This window comes from Amblyomma mixtum, chromosome 7, assembly GCF_055824585.1.
Source record: "Amblyomma mixtum isolate Tamu chromosome 7, ASM5582458v1, whole genome shotgun sequence".
Taxonomy (NCBI): domain Eukaryota; kingdom Metazoa; phylum Arthropoda; class Arachnida; order Ixodida; family Ixodidae; genus Amblyomma; species Amblyomma mixtum.
Window position 1 is genome coordinate 7,633,854 of NC_143018.1, and position 23,584 is coordinate 7,657,437.

At 47.6% G+C, this 23,584-nt stretch overlaps 1 protein-coding gene across 1 annotated transcript; it reads right to left on the minus strand.

Moving 5' to 3' along the window:
• Positions 1-981: 981 nt before the first annotated feature.
• On the minus strand, positions 982-21,532 carry LOC149334877 (neprilysin-2-like). The gene is made up of 8 exons (XM_089553684.1): positions 20,759-21,532; positions 18,945-19,351; positions 15,480-15,720; positions 12,509-12,985; positions 10,908-11,135; positions 8,659-9,066; positions 3,677-3,942; positions 982-1,175 (listed from the first exon to the last, which is right to left on the minus strand). The coding sequence occupies exons 1-8, from the start codon at positions 21,530-21,532 to the stop codon at positions 1,025-1,027; spliced, it is 2,952 nt and encodes a 983-aa protein (XP_089409810.1). The 3' UTR covers positions 982-1,024.
• Between the last annotated feature and the right edge of the window lie 2,052 nt (positions 21,533-23,584).

Here is a 23,584-nt window from a genome sequence, read left to right on the forward strand (position 1 = left end):
AAGTCATGAATGAAAGGCTAAACGCTCCAAAAGATACAAAGATCTAGAGTTTTCAATGCTTTATTTTCAACCAGTTATGTACCTGATGCGCCTTCAAATAGGTGGCATTATCAAAGCACAGCAACAAAAACAATAAACAACGACATTCATCAGTATTTACATACACAGCTCCAAAAATTCTAACGCTAAAAAACTGCCAGCTGTAACACGCTATAATACGTTCCATTTGTGACGCTTGAATAACTGCCTGGGCACGTCAATGCCGAGGCATGTTCAGAAAACGCGGATGATTTTTTTGCGGAAAAGGTACCGCAAAAAGTACAGAAATATTGCCGCTGCGACACAAGCACCGGCAAAACGAATTTCCGAATCCGGGGCAGCTTCCGGAGTTTGAAGGCGCTGTGTCACAACAATCTTGCACTGAGACGATCACTAAGAATAGTCTAACAAAGCTGCGAAAAAAATGTCTCTTCACTTTAACAGTCTCTCTCGCAGTCCTGTTCGCCTTCAGCGCTGGAGGTCAGCGGGTTTCCCACTACTGAGCCACTGTGGGTGATGAACACACAAGGCGGCCTTGAGACAGTCCGCAGAGCAACCTACTGCGAAACACAACCTACACGTTGAATTGCATTCTGCTTCGAACAACACGAAACATATGAAGGCTGTCCACCTAATAAACGATTACGATATCGGCAAGGTATTGCAGGGAAAATAACGCATGCTTGGCCACTGCGGAAAGTCAAAGTCCACACAAAAGCTCAATGGACTAAGACGTCAACGATTAAGTAGCATCAGAGGCGTGAGCGGGTAGGCAATATCAATCAACTCTAGGAATATTAGACACCTCTACGAGTGCTTGTCATGTTTATGAGTGCAACTACACTTTTCAGAGCAATTTGAGGACGGGATAATGGAGTCAATATTATAAACTGAGGAAAAATAACAGGAAGGGAAGAAATTCTCAAACGCAAGGACATGAAACTGGGTAGGCGAAATGAAGTGTTCGTTAGGATCGGCGCGGGCGTCAGAGCAAGTTGAAAACGTGACATGCATCCTGGGGAACCATGGGAGATCCGGGCGTGCAGTTGAAGGAGCGACCAAAGTCGCTAATGCTGCGCACAGCGGCGTTGCAGTCCGAGCCGCGTTGACTTGCCATGCGCCGGCTTCCTTCGCACCTGTGCCCTCAACGGACAGGAAAAAACAAGGACTATATTTTTTCATCGCTTATTAAAGGGCAACTGCAGCACTTTTTTTAGAATTTCGTGATATTCAAGGATTCAAATCTATATAGACTTCAGATAAAGCCTGCGAAGTGTTTTTGCACTAGCATCTAAAATAGTGATGTAATCGACGATTGAATTTTGCGCTTCTCCTCAATGCACCGGAGGAGTGCAAGAAAACTCGGCGTGACGTCACAGAAGATATTTCAAATTACCGCTGTCGTCAGCCACACCCTGCCCCGACTCATTTTACGCTGCCAAACAACTTCGACAGGGCTTGTCTTCGGTGGCGTTGGTTTTTTTTTCCTTCAAAGCGGGCGTTTGTGCATTGGAAATGTACTGATACCTTCGATGACGTCATCATGCGTCCCCCACTTAGCGTTGTGCGCCGCGGAGAAGCTTGAAAGGTGTCCGGATTTTAATCAGCGATTACTTCAATATTTCAAGTGCTAGCCCAAAAAGACTTCGCATGCTTTACCTCCAAGATTCACGAATTCCACCTTCTTAATCTCGTTGATTTCTAAAACCTATGCAGTTTCCCTTTAAATATGATGTTCGCCGGCTATAGCACTTCAAACTGTCAACTGAAGATCGTGCAACATGCAAAGAGCAAATAGCGTAACACAGCCACGAAATGCGGGAAAACCTCACAATCTTACACAAACCCCACCCGTCATTCAACACGGAACAAGCACACATCATTCGCAAAGTTCTCTCCTCTCCTTGCAGGGTTGCAAACCAGAAACCTTTCTGGTTAACATCCCTGCCTTTCCCCCCTCTCTGTATCTCTCTCTCCTCTCCGCACAAATGCTCTGCAACTTCGGATGGCGTGAGACAGCTGACCGTTCCAACTGTAGGAGGCACCGGCAGATACAGGACCCATTCTGTACTTGTGGGACACTGCCATTACTTCTTATTTCTTTTACTCTCATCCTTCTTCCTGGAATTCTTGGCTTCAGTCAGACTCGGCATATGAACAACGGGCCTTGCCGGAGCAAGCACTCTTTTTCACAGCATTTAGCACTGGCCTGAAGTAGCGTTTTTTCCACCTCCTCCACTCATTTCGGAGCAGATGATTGAACGCGTTTAAGTATTCTAAAGTTTCTACTCATTTCTGGCTAAGGAGATATCGCGTGCGACATTTAACGCAACCTGTTTAACAGTTTCTCTTCCTGTATACCACCGCCGCGGTGGTTCAGTGGTTACGGCGCTCGGCTGCTGACCCGAAAGACGCGGGTTCGATCCCAGCCGCGGCGGTTGAATTTCGATGGAGGCGAAATTCTAGAGACCCGTGTACCATGCGATGTCGGTGCACGTTGAAAACCCCAGGTGGTCAAAAATTCCGGAGCCCTTCACTACGGCGTCCCTCATAGCCTCAGTCGCTTTGGGACGTAAAACCCGAATAAACATAAACCTAAACCTCTTTCTGTATAGCCAAAAGGATCTTTCCTTCGCCAGTGTGTTGTCTCCAGCTGATACGGGTTGAACTAGAAATCTGATTGACTCAAACATAATAGGGAAAGGTTTAAACATCACAGTTAAGCGGCTTTAAATTAATAGCCTGCTTGTGTATTATTTTTCCTTATTTAATACATAACACGCGGACTGCTTGAAATGTGTATCGTATACCGGCTCGTGTGAGGCCTTTCCACGCGGCAAGATGAGTAGATATCCACAGATCACAAAAGCCCAGCAAATATGGAAAAATGCCCCTTGTTTTCACGCCTGCCACCATACGATAAGAGGTAGTTTGCACTCGAAATCACCTAATAAAGTACGATTTATCGGGGCATCCACTTGATTTTTTTATGGCTGCCGGAAATAGCTGGTGTTGGTATAGTGTGTTGGCGCAGCGCGCATTTGATAGGTCAGATAGTGCAGCTAGGGCGAAGAGTCGGCCATGAAAATCACACTGCTTCCGCAGAATCTTATGGTACCTTATAGTGTCCTGAAAAAACTCAAGTTTAAAATATCCCCATGAGTTCAGTACTGGCGGTCAGCAGATGGCGCGATTTGATTTGATTTGATTTATTGGGGTTTAACGTCCGAAAGTGACTCAGGCTATGAGGGACGCCGTAGTGAAGGGCTCCGGAAATTTTGACCACCTGGGATTCTTTAACGTGCACTGACATCGCACAGTAGACGGGCCTCTAGAATTTCGCCTCCATCGAAATTCTAGAGGCCCGTGTACAACGTCCCAAAGCGACTCAGGCTATGAGGGACGCCGTAGTGAAGGGCTCCGGAAATTTTGACCACCCGGGGTTCATTAACGTGCACCGACATCGCGCAGTACACGGGCCTCTAGAATTTCGCCACCATCGAAATTCGGCCGCCGCGGCCGGGATCGAACCGACGTCTTTCGGGTCAGCAGCCGAGCGCCGTAACCACGCACTGAGCCACAGCGGCGGACAGTAGATGGCGCGAGTTCCTCGATGTCTACCAGTGCACAAACGCACCTGCTCCGGCAGTAGGAGAGGAAGAACAGCTGGTCAGCGCTGTACAGGTGCTGCACCTGGTGTTCGTCCTTGATGGCGAGCCGAGTGCCCGCCATGGAGGCGGCGTCTCCCGTGGCCTGCAGAGCGCGCCACGCCAGCCCCAGGGCGACGATGTCCCGCAGGTTGGGCAGAAATTCGGCGCTGCAGTTTGCGCTGTCCGTGAAGTTCGCCACGCGGCCTAATTCCGGCCAGGTCGAGAGCGGCACATCGGGTCCGATCTCCGCAGCCTGCGTGCGTGTGTGGAGATGAGAACGAGAAACGGATTCTGAGAACACACGATACCGGTCCCTCAGGCTTGATTCGACATGGTAACCAACGCGAAGTAAAACACGTTGCGGGGCTAGTTGGTGATGCCTTTTCTTTCGTTCAAATTTAAACAGCGCAGCGAGTTATGGAAAGAAAAATGATAGGTGTAACGTTAAGAGATCGGAAGCGGGCGGAGTGGGTGAGGGAACAAACGCGGGTTAATGATATCTATAGTTGAAATCAAGAGGAAGAAGTGGGCTTGGGCAGGGCATGTAATGCGAAGGCAAGATAACCGCTGGTCCTTAAGGTTAACGGAGTGGATTACAAGATAAGGCAAGCACAGCAGGGGGCGGCAGAAAGTTAGGTGGGCGGATGAGATTAAGAAGTTTTCGAGGATACGGTGGCCGCAACTGGCGACAGACAGGGTTAATTGGAGAGGCATGGGAGAGGCCTTTTCCCTACAGTGGGCGTAGCCAGGCTGATGATGATGATGATGATGAAATTTTTGAAACGAATACACAGACATGAAAGGACAGCGCCCATATCCTGTCATGTCTGTCTGTGTATTAATCTCAAAATTTAGCTCCATTTAAATTTGAAGAGAAGAAAAAAACCAGCGCGAAGGAAGTGTAAAAGGGGTTTTTGGAGGACGCAAAGCTAGCGCGGGTAATCTAGAGGGATTATCCTTTTGGGGAACCTCACCTTTTTAAGGAAACATGAGAAGTAAACTTTGAGGAAAATGGAATAATTGCGTAGTGTGAGGAGAATTTAGGAGCCGAAATTTGCTAACTTTTTCGAAATTGTTATGTATTTCAAGCTGCAGCAGGGGAAAACGAGCCATAAATTGTTATTTTGGGCTCTACTTGAGAGAATTCGCCTGCGCAGACTTATCTCCGCTATACAACAAACAACAATTAGCCCAACTCTATTACTACTGTTTCCTGCGAAACCCCTTCTGGCGCTTATTTTGGTCGTCTAAGTACTTAAGAGACATGAAAAAGTGCTCTTCTCTCTTTAGCTGGATCTTTGCGTTTTTAGGACTATGTAGTTAATACGATGAACTATCCAACAATCGAAGCTGTTCCGAATCGGTGTGTTCCTTACATTCTCAGTAGCTATCATCGTACTGCCAGCACAACTAATATCAAAAACACGTTACACCTGCCACCACTGCCATGAAGACGTCAGATACTACGACTATGGCGGCTACATAAAATATACTATCACAACACACTTCACGATCATTTGCTTCAGCGGCCCTCTTATACCTCACGTCGTGTAGATCATCGTCATAAAACTGGATCTTTTTCATGCCACACAAATGACAATTCCTTCCTCCCGCGTTCAATTAATGAGTGGAACCACCTTCCCTACGCGCTATTGTCTATAACACACATTATCTCGTTCAAAAATGCTCTAATAGCTCATTTTGGTGTTCCTAATCATTTTTTGTGTTGCTTAATATGTTTTCGTGTCACTGTATATTTTAGTGTTCCTATAATTAATCATTTTTGCACTGTTTGTTATTTTTCACTTGCATGGCGTTGTATGCATGTCTGCGTTTTTCTCTTAATCCTCTAATTTTATGCATTCCTCTCCCCTCTGTAACGCCCGGCCAGGGCCCTGAGGGTATTACAAAAAATAAATAAACAAGCACAAACTACCCCATTTTCATTGGTTCTGTCCTAAGGTTTGTTTTCATTAGCATAACGACCACGCAAACTTGCAAAAACACGTAGTGAACTATTTCAGATTCTGCTTAGAAGGGCTCGGCAGGGCTCCGATAATTTCTGCGAGAAAGGCTGAGCCAAAAACGTTTTTGGCAATAAAAATTTGAGTCGATTTCTGCCACTCGATAACAGGGACTCTCTTTGGTGTAGAATTCACGTCCCGTCGCTCGATCCGGTCCAGGAATGCGGGTTTCCCTGGTCGTTGTTGGGATGTAGCTAGGCGCATGAGTAAATGCTCATTCATCATTCATGCACTGCTGGGTTTAACCGAAGCTCCAAACATTCCATGCACCGTGTAGTTCTTTTGGTTAGTGGGGTGGCGTTGTGTTAAATGCAGTTTGTTTTGCGCGCCAACTTTATGTTTTTAAGGCGAAAGCCTTTAATGCCTCATACTGTGGTTAGCAGACGCTGTCTTCAGCCGTGTCGACAGACGCGTCGACAGACGCTGTCGGCAGCCGCGTCGACAGATGCTGTAGGCAGCCGTGTCGACAGACGCGTCGGCAGATTTGTCCGCCTTTCGGCGTCACTGCTTAAAAAGAAACTGCGCCGAGGGTGGGAATAGAACCAGGGCCTTTGGCATTTGAAACGGAGACGCTACCACTCCGCCACGAAGGCTCAAGGTTCGAGCATGAATAAATGCGCATCTAGTGAATGCATGGGTTTCATAAACAAAATAAAGGAAATAAAGCGAAGGAAAGGAAAAATAAAAATAAAATTAAGAAAATAAACAAAAATAGAAACAAAAAAGTAAGAAATGAAAATAAAAAGGAGCAAAAATAAAAAAATAAAAGAAAAACAAAATATGAAAGATAAAAAAGTAAATATAAACAAACAGTGCGCCAGGAAACGCTTTCGCCTTGCAGCACTTTAGAGAGCCAAAGTGCCCCCTGAATTTTTGTTTGAATTCAGCTGCAGGCACTCGTAATGGTTCTGCGAGCAGCCCCGTCAAAGGTTAAGCCATGCACTAGTACTATGCAGACATGAAATGTGGCGCGTTAGCAGCGTTTACCCCTTCGTTTAGCAAAGGGGAAGTGGTTTAAGAATACACAATGCGTTGCGTCTTTTAGCGTCGAAGCACCAGAAGTTAAGCGCTACCGACGTACGTCATGACTCAACAAGACACCCATGCTCTCTCTACAAATAAACACTCAACGCGGGAGGCAAACAGCAGGGGGAATGCCTCAAACGGAAGGAATGCCTCAGTCAGTTGGCCAACATCTTCGAAGGGCAAGATCTTGAACTTCAACTTTATTTCTCGTCATCGCGAGTGGAGACTGGGACTAAAGGTACCAAGTACCTGACGAAAGGTCCCAGCCCGCTACAGTAAACAGTTTCGACAGCAGTGATATCAGAAGGAAATGCATATAAACGGCAAAAGTGCAGAATTTACATAAGTACACACATATTACACTTGCATATAATACACATTACACAGCCACAATGCTCACATATCACAACTGCACTCTACATATTCATTTTGTGAATGGATATACGTACGTATACAAACAAGCAGAAAAGGAACAGAATGAAAGTCATCAAGAAGAGGAAAGAGCATCGTTTAGTAGCAATGTGGTAAGCTCTTTTTTGAAAGTACCCAGTGAAGCGATAAAATCTACCAATTCCTCAACCTTATCTAATATTTCAGTTGACTTATATAAGAATGTCTGCTTTCCGTAATTTGTTCTTGTTTTCGGCATGTGTCTTATGCTTCGCCGTAGAAGGTGCCGAGATGTATCTGGATTGGATGTTTTAGAGAATAATTTCTCTTTGTGTACTGTAAGCAGAAGCTTCTTATAATAAATTCTGTTGGCGCGAAGAAGTGAATAACGCTGGAATAATGGAGCTGTTGCAAGATCTGCGTAACGGCCATGGTAATTGCTTGATAAACGAAGAATGCGTTTTTGTAAAAGAACTATAGCTCGTTGTAGTTCGGTGTTGTTGTTGTTCCCATATCAAGATCCCATAGCAGAGTTTCAGCAAGATCTCGTCTGCCTCTGGGCCGAAAGGGTGGTTCCCTCTACATAAAAAGCTGCATAAGCACTGTGCATTATTCTCCGTTCCCTCTAGTTCATCATCATCATCATTTATTTTACCCTTAAAGGCCTCTGTTGAGGCATTACATAAGGAGGGGGGGGGGGGGGGGGGGGCAAAGCAAATACAAGTGAGAATAATACGTTAATACAACAAAACATAATGCAATACAATAAAATGAAAAAACGATACATCAAAATACAACGTTGGTCAATAATGAATGGCGAAAGGCTGAATTAAGCGGTAAAAACAACAAGAAAAAGAATAAGTGCAACTGGGTGAAGTTTGAAACAAATGGGCCGTATCTTTTATTCATTACAGTGATTAATTAATGCCTGTCGAAATTTAGCAGCGTCGCGCTTGTTAACAATGCAGTCGGGTCATCATCGTCATCATCAGCCTGACTACACCCACTGCAGGGCAAAGGCCTCTCCCATGTCTCTCTAACTAACCCTGTCCTTTGCCAGTTGCCGCCACTGTATCCCCGCAAACTTCTTAATCTCATCCGCCCACCTAACTTTCTGCCGCCCCCTGCTACGCTTGCCTTCTCTTCGAATCCACTCCGTTACCCTTAGTTATATTGACTTCACATTACATGCCCTGCCCAAGCCCATTTCTTCCTCCTGATTTCAACTAAGATGTCATTAACCCGCGTTTGTTCCCGGGTAGCAGGTTCCAATTTTCTATTGCAGATGGAAGAAAAGATTAATTAAATGCCAAGGTCGATCCATGCATACGCTGAATGCTGAGGAGGTTAAACAGGCGGCGCGATGTTTGGTTTGGTTTATTGGAGTTTAACGTCCCAAAGCAACTGAGGCTATGAGAGACGCCGTAGTGAAGGGCTCCGGAAATGTCGACCACCTGGGGTTCTAAATTTCCGGAGCCCTTCACTACGGCGTGTCTCATGGCGCGATGTTCTGATTGCTGCAGACTCACCGGGGCCACGAACATCAGCAGCGCGTGAGCGAGGAAGGCGGCCCCGAGTCCTCCGAAGTTGGCCGGAAGGACCTCGTCGCTGGGCGGGTGGTAGAACGGGTGGAGCAGGGCAGCGTGCGATACCCGCAGCCGGTTGGTGAGCGGCTCGTACCGAAACGTGTCGAGCGCGTCGCCGTGCCACGACGTCTGCATCAGCTCCCGCTCAGCGGCGGTCAGGGTCCAGAACTCCATGTTGGCGTGCAGCCAGTTGTCCAAGAGCATCGCACGCCGACTGCTGTCGTTGGTCGAGGACCGCGACGGTGGGACGCTGCTAACGTTGCCAGACAGGTGACACGACTCGCAGAAATGCTCGTACAACTGCCACAGCGTCTCGTTGGAGCCGTCAACTCTCAGCGGCCATACAGTGACCTTTGGGGCAAAAGCGTGAAGGGATAAGTTTGGGGGATTTGCCGACAGTAGAAAAAAAACAAGAGCACTTGGGAGGTTCTGAAGCCGAATCAGAAAGGTTTGGTTTGGTTTGGTTTATGGGGTTTAACGTCCCAAAGCGACTCAGGCTATGAGGGACGTCGTAGTGGGAGGTTCTGAAGCAGAATCAGAAAGGTTTGGTTTGGTTTGGTTTATGGGGTTTAACGTCCCAAAGCGACTCGGGCTATGAGAGACGCCGTAGTGGAGGGCTTCGGAAATTTCGACCACCTGGGGTTCTTTCACGTGCACTGGCATCGCACAGTACACGGGCCTCTAGCATTTCTCCTTCAAAGAAATTCAATCAGAAAGGCTTTCTTTTTGTTATTCCATGCGCAATATTCGTCAAATCGATGAAATTACCGATAAATTTGTAAATTAATTCACATATTTAACTAATTAGGTCGATTAACTAATTACCAAAATAACGCGTTAACCTTTGGGGACTTCGATGCAATTGAATTTAATTGTTTACTTAATCAATGCAGTAAATATCTAATTCATCTATTCGAACCAACTAATAATTTTGTTCGTTGCATTAATAACACGTTTAATTAATCATTTTGCCAAATTAATAATTCATACCTAGTTATTTGTTCAACTATTCCATTAATTACCGCTGTAATGGATGACTGACAGTTGATGCGGACACGCTCTGATGGCGCGCTCTGCCTGCAGGCTCTCATGATAGGTCCTGTGTACACGCCTCTCCCGAGGCAAGAAATGCTGTCGCAGTTTATTTATTTATTTATTTATTTATTTATTTATTTATTTATTTATTTATTTATTTATTTATTTATTTATTTATTTGCAATACCCCTAAGGGCCCTCGTGCGAGGGTATTACATAGGGGGGGGGGGGGGGGGCGATACAAGCATAAAAATATGGCACAGGCATTTGAAACAAAATAAATGTAATAATGAATTAAAGCTAGTAATGTACACAAATAACACAGCAAACAACGCAGGTAATGAGAACAAAAAGTAACTGCGCAAAAGTAACTGCGCAAAAGTAACTGCGCAAGTAACTGACTCTTGTCCCGTCCTTTTGCGCAGTTACTTTTTGTTCTCATTATGTCGTACCAACTAGCCCCTCACCGCACTCTTCTAGAAAACAACGCAGGAGTGTCCATACGCAGACACAGACTGCTCGGCGATATGACTAGACTCCACTTTTTTTGTGGCGAACATCACTATTGGGCTCTTTTAGACGCCTCTCAGACTCACAAGTCTCGTCAAGGTAGACGTAGTCGCATCCTGAACACGGGATGCTGTAAACGGCACCAATGTATTTTGATTTGGGATGAACGCCTTTTACGTTCACCAAAGCCCCAGTTTGCTTGCCGCAACAAGGGCGATATGAATTTTCAATGTCGTAGAATGAGGACCATGGACTCGCCTATTCCGGTTGCATACGGCACGTTTCGGGGGGAACGACAAGGGAATGCAGAGAGTTGCACGACCTGACTTTTTCCACAGATTCCACAAAAGCAGTTGTGTTGCGTACTCGTTGTGTAAACGTTCTTGCCGCAGTATCTCTCCACGTGATCCCTGCGGTCTCTTTTGGAGAGCATTTGAACTATTGTGACTCCTTGTGTCATTTCATTGTCAAGTTCCTTGTTTATTTTATGGTCGGCGTCTAAATTTTTACCGTTCTTCTCCAAAACGCAGCTTAGAACGTCTTGCAGCAAGAGATGGAAGTGATTAAGCGATTTGGCATTAACAAGCCTCTGGCACCATCATCCCGATATGATAAGGGAAAGTGGTACTTGTCCGTGGCACCCATACATCGAGGTGTTGGATTCTTTTGGCGATCGCCACCTTGGCCTTCTCGCTGAGCTGCGTTGTCTTGGCAGCGGCGCGCCCCAGGAAGTCGAGCAGCCCCCTGAGGAACACCTCCACGCTGTGCCGCGAGTCTCGGGTGAAGAAATAGACGGCGCTCTCGGAGGACAGCAGCAGGCCGAACCTCGCCGCCATCATCCTGTAGCACTCCACCTTCACCTCCTTTGCTGCCACCTGGGAGAGACGCAGTGAACCTTGTCTCGTAAATGTCGCAAGGCGTTAAGCGAGGTTTCTAGGTGGCCTAAAACACTCGCGGAAGCAAATACGCTGGTTACTTGGCCCTACGCACCAATCGGTTTTTAACCCCCCCCCCCCCCCCCCCCCCCCAGCATATCTCCATATTCTGCCGCTTTTGCTACACATCTGTCCGCGTGAGCTAGTTTCGAGTTGCGGTCTTCCAAGAGACAAGAAGCAGCGATATGTGGCGCGAAATCTGCGCAGTTGCTTAAGGGGAGTTTCAGTATTAGTAGCAGTAGTCGAAGAGTTTATTTGGAACAAAAAATATACAAAATTTGTCCTGGGTGAGAAGGCTAAAGGCATTTTCGCCTGACAAGGCCATCCCAACCTTGACAGCAGTGGAAACCACTATAGGCATATCCGAACACATTTTCAGTACAGTACATCGTACAACTAATACGCTTAGGGACCTCCTAAGCCTAATTCAGGTCCCCTTCACGGCTTCACAAATGTCTGTTGTATTTATTTCACATGGGAAGCGTCTTTTCCGCGCGTTTCTCGTCACTGTTCGTGGAACGCATGGCTTTGCTGCTCGCACGTGGAACTCTTCCCCCAAGCGACGCTCGCTGTCACAGCGAAGAATGCTATTTCAGAACACTGGTGCCTAATTGGTCGACCGCGACTTCCTCCGAAGATTTAGTGACACAGAGGGTTTTGCGATTCAGCCATGCTGGCTAATCTGGGTAGAGGCTTCTGTTATGCTAGCCTATTTTTGAACTTAGCGTTTGTTCGAACAAGCGTCGTATTTATTCCTCATACCCTCTCTTGAGAAATGATCCCAGCTACTGACGGGCTTCCATTGAATAACTGAACGCCTAAATCTTAAAATCGTAAATAACTCACAATTGTGGTAACTCATCAGTAGTTAGTCCCAACGTTCTTAAGCTCAATCACTATTCCACAATGGCCGCTCTTTTGCATTTAGTACAAATACAGGCGTCTTAGACGACCAATAAAAGTTGAAACGAAGAAAAATTTGAGGCGTTTTGAAATGTGACAAACCTGATTTTCAGGGTCAGAGGAATGTCTAGATTGCATTCGGAGGATTAGAAAGAAGAAAAAAATGTCACGGCTACACCAGTGAACCAGACCCAACCGGTCACGTGGTGCATGACCGAATATTATCGGTCACTCGACCGAGAGGTAATGTGACTCATGAATTTACGTCATTTCATGAAAGTGAAAGCCTGAAAATTTCCAAAGGCCTGGCTATATCAGCCGACGCTGCCACGAATGCACTGGTCCTGCAAGGTGTCTTCGGGCTCTGCTAAGAATGATGCCAGTTTCTGTGCGAAACTCATGAAGCCCACCTCTTGGCTGCCGGCTATGAGGACGTAATCCTGAGGCGATCCGATGACGATGAGGATCTGTAGGAGCCACCAGGACAGGTGCTGCATCAGGTCATCCGCGCTGTATTCGGAAAGCAGCTGGTCGACCGCCCTCACAAGGCGCACGTCTTGCACGGACACCAGGGTCGTCTCGTCCGCAGCGTGTCCGCCCGGCGCGTTCTTCACCGGCTCGAGCCAGTTGTCGACGGTGCTGTTGCGGACGTAATTGGCGAGCGTGGCCAGGCGGGCAATCACGGGCCGTTCCAGGGTCCCAGGTGACCGCACGGCGTCCAGGGTGGACAGCACGGCCCTTTCGATGGCAAGCCGTAGCTCGATGCTTCGGGCTTCCGGCAGCGGCGCCTTGTAACGCTCGTGGAACAGCTCGAAGTACTTCCGTCGGCTGCCGACCTCTTCCAAGGTCCGCACGAAGTCGAGCCAAGTCGAAGCCTGAGCCGCGGCCTGCGCAAGAAGGGCATCAAGCGCGGTCAATGCTGACCTCGTGCTCAATCGCCTTCATGGTGTTATTATACCTGCCCTGAGTAGTTTGAGCACTACTGCTTTGATTTAGCAGATACTTGCGCAAGGAGACACAGAGGAGATCCAGTTCTGCAGCCGATGTCAAAGTCTGTTCGAGTGTCTCTGCTCTGCACTGCCGTTCTGTTGCCTTCCTTTTGCACTGATAACAGTTGTTGTAGTTTTTGTTTCTGTGCTTCCATTTCAGTCTTTTTATCAGCCCGGTCCTGTATTGGCCTGTGCTGGCCTACACTATGACTAAACAAATAAATAAAAAAGTTTTACCTCGAACCATCCTCATCTTAAACTAATACTGAGGGCTGATAGAAGCTGGCCTGCATCGACAAAGTACCGCGTTCTGATCGTAAGGAGACCACTCTCACCCAAAACGGAGCTTACATAAGCTAGAAGAAATGAAGTGAATTGAGGTGTCACCATCGCCAGTAGACTTCGGAAGTAAAATGTATGCACTGATACTGATTTATGCCGTGGATCGGAGAAGCTACGTCACTTCAAAACAGTGTGGCACCCCATCCTTTTCGGTGAGGACGTCCCGAGGTTCAGTCACTTGGCGAGAAGATTTTTAAATACAATTTCCAAGCCAATAAATGTGTCGCTTGCCGCTGGACAAGCAACCATATAGTTAGAAGGAAGTATATAATTACTTTTTACTGAAAGCAATAATTCAATAGAGTCGTCCTCACTGTCGCTTTAAAAAAGACGCAACAGTGCTGTATAATTTCAGCTTCATTGTAATAGCGGCCATCATGCGTTGTGCTAGTTAATATTGGTTTATCCCAGAAGATCGACGCACGAAGATTAGCCGCGCCATTCGTATGGTTTGCCACACCGTGGTGGCCCAAGGACCCTGGTTGGATCCCGGAGACGGAGGCCGTGTTTCGATGGAAGCGAGATGGAAGACATCCGCGTACTGTGCAAGCTCAGAGGAACCTCAGGTGGTCGAAATTAGGAGCTTAAAGGGGCTGCGAAACACTACTTGGGGGGATACCGGCTATACTTCAGGTGGGTTCTTTATGTCACACAGATGCTGACTTAAAAAGAATTACAGGAATCGATGCACAGGAACGGGAGTTATTCAATGATGAAATTTCAAAATACAAGCAAGCAAAACGCTGCCCTCAATTCTATTTTGGCGGGGCTTCCCACTCCTATTTCGCTCTCCCTATGACGGCACCTGGCGCAACCAATCAAAACAGCCTGCCAGAGCACGTCGCGGAAGTTTGCACTCCATGGTTGCCTGCTCTCTAACTCGTTCTTGCTGAGACTGGCAGCGTCGTTTGCATGCCAGAGCCCCTGGTGGTGTATTTTTATTTTACTTGCTTTGCAGGAATTTTACCTAAGACAAACAAGTTGTTGATCTAATATAAAACGCAGACAGGTGACGAAATGTGTCTCTATTTATTCACACTATTTGCAGTATATTTACTGTTTGTCCAATCATCAAGCTCGCGCCAGGTGATGTCATATCCGCTGCTAAAACCCGCCACTGTGTGGGGACACTATCAGAGCAGTGAATTTGTTTTTGGGAGGACATTAAAATATTAAAAAACGGAATATATGCGGTATTACCGTCGCTAATAGCACCATTGTAACTCATTGTATGCGTTCAACAGGCAAAACAGTCAACTAAGATTCTGTTTCTGGGCCCCCTTAACACCTTGTCCCTCCTAGTCTGAGCAGCTCTTTGACGTTGAATCCCGTAAGCCATAAACCTTAATTTCGTTCGTATAGAGTGCCAGGCACTAAGGACGCGCACACTATGGTTTCCACTACAATTAACAATACTACAAATAAAGCGTATATCAAGTTTTTTGCTGCAAAAATGGATGCTGTTCAGCGGTTGACTATGTTGTGTAGTTAGCCCGAGTCCGCTAATATATACGCATTGGAAGAAATCTAATGGTCACAGATATGTATGCGATAGAATTTAGGAAAGTAGATGGCCTTGCGAAGTAAATAGTAAGCGCACCCGAGACGATGGCATTAAAACTTCCTGTTGGACGAGTTGGTATAGTTCATCTTGAAGTAGAGGGGTTTGCAAAGACAAGGACATGAGAGGCGACACACACGCATTCTCTCTCGTCCCTGTCTTTGTTGGTGCTATAAAGGCCTCTACATCAATACGATGACAGAAGGACGACGATATAAACTGTCGCCAGTCTCTGCATCGTCTTTCTCACATCATCCTCTTCTGTGCACTTACAGGCAGTCCTGTACAAGCCAGCCCAAAGGGCATTCAGTGCAACCGTCCAATTTCGCAGTTTGTCAGCAGTGACATCAAAATTTTCATACTGCTGCCAGCTTTGTCTCAACAAATCGTGCATGCTTTCATGTATGACAGACACAGCAGTTCCTGCTGAGATACGCTCTGACCGGCTTCCCAAATGAGCTTCGATCTCCGTTAGATTAGCCTACGTGCCTCAATCAACAAGGCGGGCGCGCCCTCGGGGTCGGCTGAATGGAGGTAGGCTCGAAACCAGGTGTCGATGCCCCATTTAAGGCTCAGGGCCAAAGCGGTCTCCAAGGGGTGGAGCTCAACTGTGCTCGAGCGGAGAAATGGCCACGGCACGGCCACCAGGTCGAAGAAGTCTATGATACTGTCCGCGGCAGAGGACGTCTCGGAGCTGTCGGTGCACTCTAGCAAGAAGTCCGTCACCATCCTGCACAGATAGGAGGGGCCGGTCAGTGCTGGGCCCATGCAAGTGCATATAGCTGACGGGGTTAGAAGGGTTGTCTTGCAGGCCAGTTGGTGAACCAAACTTCAAGAAATGCAATACTAAAAAATTTTCCGATTCATTCCTTCCCCGCACATCAGTAGACTGGAATCGCCTTCCCTCCTCTATTGCAATGATCACCCAACCTTCATTATTTCAGTCAGCCATACGCAATATGTAGCTACTAACAAGTTTTGTACTGTATAACAGATCACCTTCCTAGTTTCTTTAATTTGTATTTTTGCTGTTTTTTTGTGTACTGACATGTGATATTACAATTAGAAACTTCACTTCACTTCACTTTAATACCTTAAAGACCCTCGTTAGAGGGTATTACATAAGGGGTGGGGCACACAGAAATGAAAAACAGAATGACTAACAGATAAGTTGAAAGTTATACAAATATAAGATTATCACTGGGCAAGTACACGCGTGATTTCTTCGATGAACAATGATTGGCATGTGATAGCAGCAAGTTCTCGGGGAAGGCCGTTCCAGTCGTTCGCGGTCCGGGGGAAGAATGATGAAGAAAATGTAGTGGTGCGGGCGCGAGGTCGTGACACTTGCTGCTGATGGCCGGTGCGGAGGGAGATGCGTGGTGGTGGTGCGCAGATGTAGGGTTCCTGTCGTAGCTGTCTCTTAGGTTGTAATCATTCATCCTGTTGTATGCCCGCAGACTTAACACTGTTCCAGTTATATTCCAGACATTCACGTTATTTGTTACTTATATTGTGAAATTTTTGCTGTGTTCGTATATATCGTTGTATTAACCCACTCCCCTCTGTAATGTTCTCACCCTGAGGGTATCAATAAATAAAAAAAATAAAATTCTTCGGCGCGGCAGAAAAGGACGAGACGTAGAAAACACACCACAGAGCGCCAACTAACTGATTTTATTGAAACCCGCGTCAACGAATATATGCTTTGCGCTCATCAATGACAAAAAAACGATAAAATACAGTGAAGAGAGCACTAGGTAGAAAATGATTGCCAAACACACGGCACACGTGACACAAGCGAACATCGTCTTGCACCAAATCTAATCATTTCGGTAGAAATTCTAATTCTTTCTCGAGCAGCGTCACAAATGGATTGCTCACGCATGTGTTTGTCCCCGCACGAAGAATGACTGCTGCTTCAAAAATTTCTCTTTCAAGACGGTCTTTTTTGTGGTCTAAAATAACTGCAGCGCTGAAAAGCGGGAAACAGCCGCATTCTTTGCAGTGTATATATTCGTTGACGCGGGTTTCAATAAAATCAGTTGTTAGTTGGCGCTCTGTGGTGTGTTTTCTACGCCTTGTCCTTTGTCTGCCGCGCCGAAGAATTTCTTCAAGTAGCTGACGGGGTACATTCACTCTCGGGCATCCAGCGTAAAGACGAAAAAAATCCGTCGCCACAGCCTTCTTTCCGGCGGAAAGCACTCGGTACGGAACCGATTTCAACGAGGGGAAAAAACGGTCGGTCGCCACAAAACCAAGAAGTTGGTTGTGGCCTCGTACGTCAGGAGGGTGTTTCAGCCCCGTCGTGCAGGCGTTAGGCCTATACAGTAACACGTCACCGCTTCTACCACTGCGAAGCTTCATCATCATCATCAGCCTGACTACGCCCACTGCAGGGCAAAGGCCTCTCCCATGTCTCTCCAATTAACCCTGTCCTTTGCCAGTTGCGGCCACTGTATTCCTGCAAATTTCTTAATCTCATCCGCCCACCTAACTTTCTGCCGCCCCCTGCTGTGCTTGCCTTACCTTGTAATCCACTCCGTTAACCTTAAGGACCAGCGGTTATCTTGCCTTCGCATTACATGCCATGCCCAAGCCCACTTCTTCCTCTTGATTTTTACTAAGATGTCATTAATCCGCGTTTGTTCTCTCACCCACTCCGCCCTCTTCCGATCTCTTAATGTTACATCTATCATAGCTATAGCTTGCTTAGCTATATTTGTGATGCCGTAGCAGTCACCTTACCATGTTTGCCGCATGGCAGTACTCACCGCCTCTCTATTATCTCGTACAATTCAGTCGTCTTATTTACGGCACGGGCGAACGCCACTGCATTTTGGCGGACGCGAATTTTGCCGTGGTTGATACTTAATGTCAAAGCACAAAATACGCACAAGAGCATTTAGTTGGTCACACTCAGTTTGGTTTCCTCCGCTGAATTCCCCTCGTGGAGAGAGGTGTGGATGCTTGAAGTCTGGCGCCGTGTTAAGCCTTCTCCTGCACATTAATGACTGAAGCATGTTAACTGTTTTAATATCGTAGAGTGCTAGCTGCCACGAAAATCCGGGAAATAGGGCCTATGTAATGCTGCTGCTATAATATGTGTTGCGCCAACAATATTTGTCGCACATACCGCGTAAAACCACAAGCACAAATTGGAATTTTTTCTCCTGAAAATTGCTCTGAAGCACAGTCCCCATTATTGCCTCACTGAAGTGAAAAAACGGTGTAAAAGTGTGTTTCGTTTTCGAGTTACGCTTGTTTTCATCTAAAGGAGAATACCATAGTATACGTACCAACGCCAGCATTCCCTGTCGACAAACACAACAAAATATTTTCTGTCGTCAGAATTGCTTTTGAAGCGAAAAGCTTCACTAGGCTCGTCAACACCGCGCTTCGCGTGGGCCACCCCTGGGCGACGCCGCGGCGCGCCCTTCCTCCTCCTCGCCACCCCGTCCGTTCTCCTCGCCACCGGTTTACCCTTCGCCGCTGCCGCCGCCGTCCCAAGAGGAGAAGGTTGCGAGAATGCGTGTGCGGCGGCGGCGGCCACAGAAGAGGCGCAGACATTCGCCATGGAAGGAAGAAAAGAAGACCGAGAAGTGGTAGCGAGGGAGTTGGCTCAAAATCTACACCGCTATCGTAGTGCTCCCAGTGCATTGTGCGCGAACTGCCACAGCCATGACGTCAAACAAAGCATAACTGCAGCTTTTCGCTTGTATATCCAGGCTTAACCAGAGCTAAGCCACTGCCAATTTTTTCTAGAATTTTGGTACATGGCCTTGTAACAACACTACAATGCCTTGTATTGCTCAGATCCTTCCTTCGACAGAACCAGTTCTGGAGTGACAACATTAGAGAATAATCTCTGGCGTAGGCTGGGCCAGACTCGGTCGTACTGGATTCTGCTTGACACGGAAGACAAACTTGGTCCTGGGCCCTTGTGCAACTCACTTGGAAGCCGTGAAGGTGGCTTTGTCATTAATGAATATCTGCACCATGTCGAGCTCGTACTCCTTGATCTGGTGCGCCACGAAAGACCGCGACCCTCGCTCGGCACTGGATACCCTGAGCCGCTGGGAGCAGACGAACGCGTTCAGGTCGACGCACGGGTCCACGCTGTAGTTGAGCATGCCCTCGAAGGACGCCGTCAGCTGCTCACACGCGTCCGAAGAGCAGACGCGCTTGTCCGCGCCGTCAAAGCGGTGGCCGATTAACAGGAAAAGCGCCAATGCCCCCACCAGGGAGGCCGCCAACGCCACCAGCCATAGAGAGCGGTGACGTGTGCCCTTTATCGCACCCATGAGTGGCTGGCTGGGTGGCTGGACTCGCTCGGCCGTCTCGCTCTTCAGCGTGGTCGCCTGCAAGCCATGGCCGAAACGATACCACGCCCACTCTTTACCACAACTACTCTATACCACACTCGTACGTTCACAACTAGAATATGCGTCATCAATCTGGGACCCTGGTGTTAAGAGTTTGGTCGACCAACGGGAGATGGTACAACACAAATCAGCGCGCTTTATTCTCTCTGACTTCCGGCGTCAAGCTTAACGGCTATGAAGGCTACATTGGGCCTAACTTCACTTGCATCACGACGCAAAATTGCACGCCTGTGCCTTTTTCACAAAATATTTCATCACGAGTCCATTCGCTGCGAGTTACTTTCTCCCCCTTCATATATTTCACGCCGCACAGATCACATACATAAGGTAGGCATTTCTACATGCAAAACTAAAACATTCTCGGATTCTTTTACTCCTCTCACGTCATATGACTGGAACCACCTTCCTTCTTCAGTTGCCACAATTCCTGACCCTGTATTGTTTCGGACTGCTGTTCCTGCTTCTATTGAATGATAAATTGTGTTTATCACTTATTCTGACTTATTTATGTTTTGGCAATTTATTGTTCTCTGCTGTTATTTGTATTCAGTGTTATTATGTATTACCCACTCCTCTCTGTAATGCTTTGCCCTGAGGGTAAAATGAGTTAAAAAATAAACTGTAATCAATATAATGCAGAGCGCAACCATTGGGGCAGGCAGTTTTGTTGTAATCGCGTGATGCTTTTTATTAGCCGTAAGACGCACATGCATGCATCAGCGTAACCAGATGAAAAGACCTCGTCGGATGCCTTCGCGTGGCACAAGTTTCGTAGATGCAGCAACGCCAGAGGTTGTGTCCCTACGTCTTGCTAGTGGATCAGTTGTGGGGAAATCATTCTGTGCTGATTTATACGCTGAAGCAGCAATTGTGGCATATCACATTAGGCTGTAGCAACCATCGGGGCTTGTCGGAAAGGGAAAATCATCGGCAAAGCTGGCGATTTTAATGTAAAGGGGGACAAGTAAGGGGGGATAAGGACCTTACCGAGACCATGGATACTTTACTCGACTGCGCATCTCATTCCCTCCTTGGTTTAATTTCCAATGAATCTCACCTACATGCATCCGCTGTAGATTCGACCAGCGTCGCGCGTACGTTCCTGGTCATGAATGAATTCATGAGAGCGCAGGTTTTCATTTTCAGTGAACAGGGGGACCCAGCCGGTCGATGCTAAGTCGGCATTCCGGACATAAAAGAAATTTAGATATCAAACAAATAATGCATCATAGTTTATTAGATTTACTGTATACGATTCAATTTAGGTACGCCCTGGATAGGAAGTATGTGCCGCGTGGCTTCACAGGGCAGGCTTTACCGGGCTGAGCTACACATCAGCTATAGGTCTCGCATCACGCGACTCATAGTTGAAGCGGTACTTGCCAGGTCCTTGAGTGCTACAACCGAGTACAAAGACCGCATTTCGCCCTCCGACATTCGGAAGCGACTTCGGCTGGTTCTCCTCGTCGGGGACTGTGAGGGCGGCGCGTCGTTGCCGTTCTCGACGTGGTATTCTTCTGGCGACTGAAAACTGACGCAGCTGGCGCGTTTGAGCTGCATTCTGCGTTCTTTCCTTCTTTCCAGTGCGTTTTGTTCAGATAGCAGATCTTCAGCGCCAGCACCAGGCTCCCCGGGGATGTTCGCATCTTCAGCTGGAAGTGGCGAGATAGCTCCGGCGGGGTCCGCGTTCCCGACGGTTTCCTTGGCGCCGCCCTCAGCGTCATCGTCCGCGCGCAGAGCGGAGACCATCGATGGCTGGGGTCCCACCTGGAGCGTGCCTTGCCTTCCTGCATCCGCTGCTCCCTCGCGGACCTCGGGCGACTTAATCCCGGACGGTGGGCTCACACTACCTTCCCTCTGTCGCTCTGGTTCATTTTCAGCTTCCAAGGAAAGCACAGGCGGAACTTCGCCGGGCTTTCCCTCGTTCTCGTCGCGACCAGCTGCGTCTTTGGCAGATTTCCGCTTGTGTCGCCGGACGTGGGTAGTTGTGGTGCGCACCGCCGTGGGGTCTTCTGAAAGCATGCGAGACTTATTTGTCGGACGCTTTCCACGCTTTCGCTGCTTGGGCTCTGCTGTTGTTGCACCAGCGGCAGCACCCGTGTCCTTGGGGCCTTCTAATTGCCCTGCGGAGGGAGATGGCGCACCTGGGTTCGCCATTGGATCCCGTTCCGCGTCTGCTCTCCGTCCACTTGCGTGGGTGATCAGTGGGGATCGATTTCTCTCCGGGAGCTCCGAAAATGACGAAGGTTCTGTTGACTGCTGACCTGAACGGAAGAAAGGGAAGGTATTTCAAGAAAAAACATCTGTCTTCAGGCTGGTTTGTCTATGAATAAGATTTGAAACTAGAGCTACTCGAGAGACACGCCAAAACGCACCGTAAGAGAAACACGTTAGAAGGACCGACATTTGTATCGATTCATTTGATTTGCGTTCCGTTTGGTCTTTATGTCAGTCAGTCATGACGAAAGCTACAAGTGGTGTGAAAATAAATGGACAATGAGAGGGTGTACCGCCGCCAAGCACCATATACACTGCAGCCACAACTAGTCCGCCTGAGCCACACCGAATGTGCTCGATCTGCTCGTAGCCCAACTGCAGCGCAGTTTCTTTGTCGCGACGTATTCAAGCCTCTAAATTGTCACTCGTGTCAAACGAACCGTCGTGCACAGTCATTCGTTGGTGTCGGCGCCGGTTCCTCCATACACGACGGGTGTTTAACGTGTTTATGCAAGTGTGTCTCTGCGACGGCCAGACTGACGTCTAATCGCACGGCATACGCCACCGGCAAACGCGAGCAATAGTAGAGCAACAAATAAAGTTTTAACGAATTAAATCTAAAAAGGAACACGGCTACATGACGGTATTCACATTGCGAGCACGTTCCATGTAGCCCAAGGTCGTCACATTTGTCGCGGTCGAAAAATGGGCTGCGATCATCACGCACTATGTGCACACTGGTGGCAATAACGCAGAACTTTCTGCTCAGTCGGAAAGAGAACAAAGCTAAGCTACGCAGCCAAAAGGGTTACACAGCCCTTTAGAGTACAGTTATGATTGTAGGAATGGCTCGGTGGCATGTGCCCTGTCTGGTGGAGATTTAAAAAAAAAAGTACCAGTGGTGCTTTTTTTTTTCATCATGGTCCTAGGCTGAATCTCACGTGACCCTATGGCAGCCCTTCGCGCTGTGCGTGGTTCCGTTGTTGCAATTCTGCATGTATGTGTTTGTACTGAACCGCGCTTCGTCTTTCATATGTCTGCATTCAAGACACGAGAGCATTACAGCACGACGCGCACATGTGACCACACGCATCGCACTGAGAATGCTAGCCGGGCAACACATCTGCATACCCCACCCACCACCCGCCCCATGGTTTTGTGCAAGGTTGCCTTCATAGCAGTCTCACTGTGACTTGCCACACAGACAGCTATGCGGCCTTAACTCACTGTGGTTTGGGGCTGGAAATTGCTCTGCAGAATTCCCGGTCCAAATTCACTGGGTTAAATCATGTGCTTATCCGCACGAGAAAATAGCTTTTTGGTTGATTGTACCTCCGAGAAATACAACTGCAGTACCATTAAAGGCCATCTGTCGTTTAAACTTGCCAGTGCAAGGTTGCCAACATAGCAGTCTCACTGTGACTTGCCACACAGACAGCTACGCGGCCTTAACTCACTGTGGTTTGGGGGTGAAAATTGTTTTGCAGAATTCCCAGCCCAAATTCACTGGGTTAAATCGTGCTTATCCGCACGAGAAAATAGCTTTTTGGTTGATTGTACCTGCGAGAAATACAACTGCAGTACCATTAAAGGTTTAAACTTGCCAGTGCAAGGTTGCCAACATAGCAGTCTCACTGTGACTTGCCACACAGACAGCTATGCGGCCTTAACTCACTGTGGTTTGGGGGTGGAAATTGTTTTGCAGAATTCCCGGCCCAAATTCACTGGGTTAAATCATGTGCTTATCCGCACAAAAAAGAGCTTTTTGGTTGATTGTACCTGCGAGAAATACAACTGCAGTACCATTAAAGGCCATCTGTCGTTTAAACTTGCCAGTGCCGGATATGGGCGCCCACGCTCGCAGACGACACGAATGTGTGGATTTCATTCGTTAATTGTGCGCGTTCGCTTTCAGGAACACCTCCTGAATTTGTGAGAGGCATAGTCTTTTATGAACTCTACCCACCCCTTTTTCTAAGTACTCGGAAGGTA